Below are 4,425 nucleotides of genomic sequence, written 5' to 3' on the forward strand. Positions count from 1 at the left end.
AAGATCGTGAAGTGTCACTACTTCCTGGATATTTTAAATGTAGTTTCAATGAGCATGGAAAACAATGTGCATGCTAGTTGTTCCAAATTGCTTGAAGTTGTTTTTAGAAAAGACCTCAAGCCACCTAGTAAGTTATTTATGTTAAAAGCATGCAGGCCTTTAAAAGGATGCTTTCTATAAACTATAGCATAGACCTGGGGAAGAATGGGTCTTGCAAAAGACAACATGTACAAAAGGGACATGAACTCGCAGAAGACCATTCTGCCTACCCCTAATTAAGATCACAGTAGACAATATGAGCTAGAGAATAGTTTATTAATAAATTGCTTATAGCCATAGGCTGTTACAACAAGAATACTATATACATTCATACAATATAAAATAATCATCCTAAATTGAATTTAAATTAAAATTTCAAATAAATTGATTTTAACAACTATTCCCAGAATAAGAAGCTCTCAGTTTCTTTGCCGCTAGAGCAAAGTTAGCAATAGAAATTATCATATGTGGCTGAATAGCAGATAATAAAAAAATCAAAATCTGGGACTTATTGTCGTTATTCATTGGAATCAGCAGTGCTAAAAATTTTGTTCGTGGGGAAGAATATAGAGGACAATTGAGCATGTAATGGATTAGATCTTCTGGCACTCTGCATCCTGCTATGCATAACCTTTCAGCATGTGGGATACCTAAGTATCGGCCATACAAATAATTTGAGGGCATCACCTGGCAACGTAATTCAGTATAGGCTTTTCTGAGGGGCGCGCATGTTAGGACATCTAAATAGGGCGGCCATATATGATTTGGTTTGATGTAGATAAACCATTTGGAAAAATGGGAAGTGGCGATCCTTGTGATGTCATGTTGTGCATCACTATCGTAAATTTGGTTAGACAGAGCCTTTGGATTGAGACTGGCGGGCAGAGGAGGGGTCAAAAGATACTGGATACCCAGATCATAGAAATTTTTAGCCCAACCCCCTTTTTCTAGTTGTACCTCCCAGCAAAGTTTGGCCAGTGAGGATGAGTTGGCCTCTGAGAATTTTTTCCATAAGCGTAAAAAGGAATGGTCTGAGTAAGGAAACTACATGTGTACAGGAGCTTACTCTTACCCAGACTTTATACATTTTATATCTATAATGAACATGTGTTGTTTTTTGAAGGTTGAACTAACAAAGTTGGCTTTGACTGCAAAGGGATTGCTAGAGAGAATTAGACAGAAGAAGAAATTTCATGGGACGATTTCTAGAAAAAGGAAATATGAAATCATATCACCACCCTTTCTATACTGTGTTGCTCAATAAAACAATCTCCAGTACTGAGACAGAATGAAGACTGAACAACCTACCAAAACATTTGCGGCATTTATGTGTCTTCAGCAAAGGAAGGTAACTGATTATTTAAACTCTTAATGTGATTTGACTAAAAATGAGATTTAGTATAAATCAAGGATAATTCAAGATTCCAGCTCCCATGAGCCCCACCCAGCAAGTTCAGTGAAATTCAGTAGCTGGTTTCCTGGGCATGATCTCAATGAGCAAAATAATATATCAGTGGTATTTCTTTTTTTCTTTTCTTTTTTTTAGCACAAACGTTATTTCATAGAATCAGTTCCCAGAATTATTGTAAAACGGATGGATCTGTCTTTCCCATTCTAATCAAACTTACACAGTGTTGCAGTACTTGCACGTTTGGATTCACTATTGGGTAAGTAGCAATCTGTTTCTGGTGGCTTCATTCAGTATACTGCATGTTTCAGGCTGACTCAAATAGAGTAACCAGGACAAGATATCCATGTAAGTAGATACTCTTATCTTCAAGACTCCTGCGTCTTGCACAGTGAAACAAGAAATCAAAGTAAACAATCAGAATTAGGAACATAGGGAACTGCCTCACACTGAGTTGGATGGTTGGCTCAGTATTGTCTACAGTGACTGGCCATGGCTCTCCAGGGTTTCAGACAGGAGTCTCTCCCTGCCCTACCTGGAGAAGCCAGGAATTGAATTTGGGACCTTCTGCATGCAAGGTAGATGCTCTAACACTGAGCTATGATCCTTTCCCATTCACTCAAGAGTGCCCATCTGAATTCCTCTGTTGAAGAAGTGTTGCACATTCTTAGGTCACCAGTGAATTCAACCTTAGGCAAACAGACACAAATAACATGCTACGTTTTGAGATTCCTTCCTGGACAGACCATCCAAGAAAGACTAAAAGAGTTTTGATGAGACAAGCAAATACACTAACACTTTCAGTCCTTCTTAAATAGTTTGTCTAGGTAGGAATCTCAAAGCACACCTTGTTGTTTGTTATTTGTGTGTTTACCTAAGGTGTAATTCACTGGTGACCTAAGGATGTTCAACCCTTCTGATCTCTGAAGAATTCTGCAATCTATTACATCTTCTGTCAATCCCCTCCAATTTTTTGCCCATGCAAAAGCCTGCAAATATGCCTCAAAATTGCACTCTGAAGAAACTTAAATGTGGGCTGATATTATGTATGCAATGAACATACTCAGTTCTTGTCCCTTTCACAGCTGTACGGTAGGCAGAAATACAACAGGATAAACCTTTCCAACCTCTGAATACCTACTTTAGGAGAAAGCCCAGCTGTTGAATATTTGCATAACCTATCTCCATTTGTAAATTTGTGATATCTCTAAAAATTCCCCCGCCCAAACTTCTGTCTGTGGTTCTGAATTGTAATAGTAAACAAATTCTATTTTTTTCCATTTGCACAGATATTAGGGTTGTTGAATATTTTGAGATGGAAAATCAAACTGTAATAACAGAGTTTATACTCTTGGGACTCTCCAGAGATCGACACCTACAAATGTTTTTCTTCTTCTTGTTCCTGATTATTTTTTTGGTAACGCTATTAGGAAACTCAGCAATCATGCTCGTGACCAGGACTGACTCTAGCCTTCAGAACCCCATGTTCTTCTTTCTCAGTCATTTAGCTTTTGCTGACATCTGCTATTCATCTGTTATTGTTCCCAAGATGTTAGAAAACCACATAGGAAAACAGAAAACAATTTCCAAGGAAGGATGCATTGCACAGAGTCTCCTCATTTTCCAGGTTGCTGATGCGGAAGTATTCATCCTCGCAGCAATGGCTTATGACCGATATGTTGCTATATGTGACCCATTGCATTATACCACAGTCATGAAAAAAGAAATTTGCAGAAATCTAGTGAGTGGAGCGTGGGCTATGGGTTTCTTGTATTCATTAATGAATGCCCTGTCTTTATTAAATTTTCATTTCTGCCAAAACAATATTATTATTGACAACTACAGCTGTGAGTTTCCTTCAGTCTTGGCCCTGTCTTGCACTCAGACCCTCACCAATTACATTGTTCTTCTTATATCTGTGTTGGTCTTTGGTTTCAGTCCTTTCCTCCTCACTCTCATCTCTTACACTTACATTATTTCCACAATCTTGAAGATTCGTTCAGCGGAAGGCAGGCGTAAAGCCTTCTCCACTTGCAGCTCCCACCTCATTGTGGTGGGGTTATACTACATTGCAGCTTTTTTCCGCTATATGAAGCCAAGTTCAGAATCACTCATGTATCTGGACAAAGTGATGTCTATCCAGTATAGTATATTAACTCCCATGTTAAACCCTATCATTTACAGCTTGAAAAACAAGGATATCCAAAATGCTCTGGCAAAAAAGTTTGGAAAGTGTAAGTTTTTTAAATAAAGTTACTCTCTACTCTCTAGAAAAATGTACAGTACAATAAGTTATGATATTAAGGTTGTATAGATAATCACCATCTTAAGGGCAAAAAAGGAGAGCTGATGCTTATTTTAAAAATGTCTTCTCTTAACACTCGAGGTAGACCCTGAAATCAAAGGGAATATATAAGGTCAGGTCAAAGAAAATAAAAATGAATCTTTGTGATATGTAGTCAAATTGCCAATGCATGTCATTTACAGAAGAAATTATTGTTTTTTTGGTTGTTGCAGAAGAACATAGAAAGCAAGGTCCAGAATTCCACACTGCAGGGATGAGGAGCCTGTGGCGCTCTATGTACTGTTTGACTCCAACACCCATCAGCCTCAATCAGCATGATAGTCAGTGATGATGAAAGTTGAAGTCTAACATCATCTGGAGGGTCACAGGTCTCCCATTCCTGCTGCAGTGACCAACAATATGTCCCTGGACATTCACAAATAGGATGTAATGTATGTCTTTTGACAAGTCATTTGATTTTCTACTTCGCTACCCTGTTTTCTATAAAATTGACATATGTGCGAGGAAAAGTGCGGCAACTGAATTTGGTATTCATAGCTTAGATCCCAATCACTAACTCATATATAATTCGGTTTCCTGGGAAAGTCTGTTGCTTCCATCTAGTCTGGCACTGTGAATCCATCCAGTAGCCAACCAGCCAAATGTCTCTAGGAAGTTTACTAGCCAGGTTCAA

General features: G+C 38.3%; 1 protein-coding gene across 1 annotated transcript; it reads left to right on the forward strand.

The window, feature by feature from the left end:
- The first annotated feature begins 1,181 nt into the window (after positions 1 to 1,181).
- Positions 1,182 to 3,698, forward strand: LOC133367872 (olfactory receptor 8S1-like). Its single transcript, XM_061591961.1, has 3 exons — positions 1,182 to 1,387; positions 1,586 to 1,706; positions 2,737 to 3,698. Exon 3 carries the CDS (start codon positions 2,763 to 2,765, stop codon positions 3,696 to 3,698), a length of 936 nt encoding a protein of 311 aa, XP_061447945.1. The 5' UTR covers positions 1,182 to 1,387; positions 1,586 to 1,706; positions 2,737 to 2,762.
- Positions 3,699 to 4,425: the final 727 nt, after the last annotated feature.

This window comes from Rhineura floridana, chromosome 11 (genome assembly GCF_030035675.1).
Source record: "Rhineura floridana isolate rRhiFlo1 chromosome 11, rRhiFlo1.hap2, whole genome shotgun sequence".
Taxonomy (NCBI): domain Eukaryota; kingdom Metazoa; phylum Chordata; class Lepidosauria; order Squamata; family Rhineuridae; genus Rhineura; species Rhineura floridana.

Excerpts from the sequence above, each read along its gene's own strand:
- LOC133367872 (XM_061591961.1), top strand. The coding sequence starts at position 2,763 with ATGGAAAATCAAACTGTAATAACAGAGTTTATACTCTTGGGACTCTCC.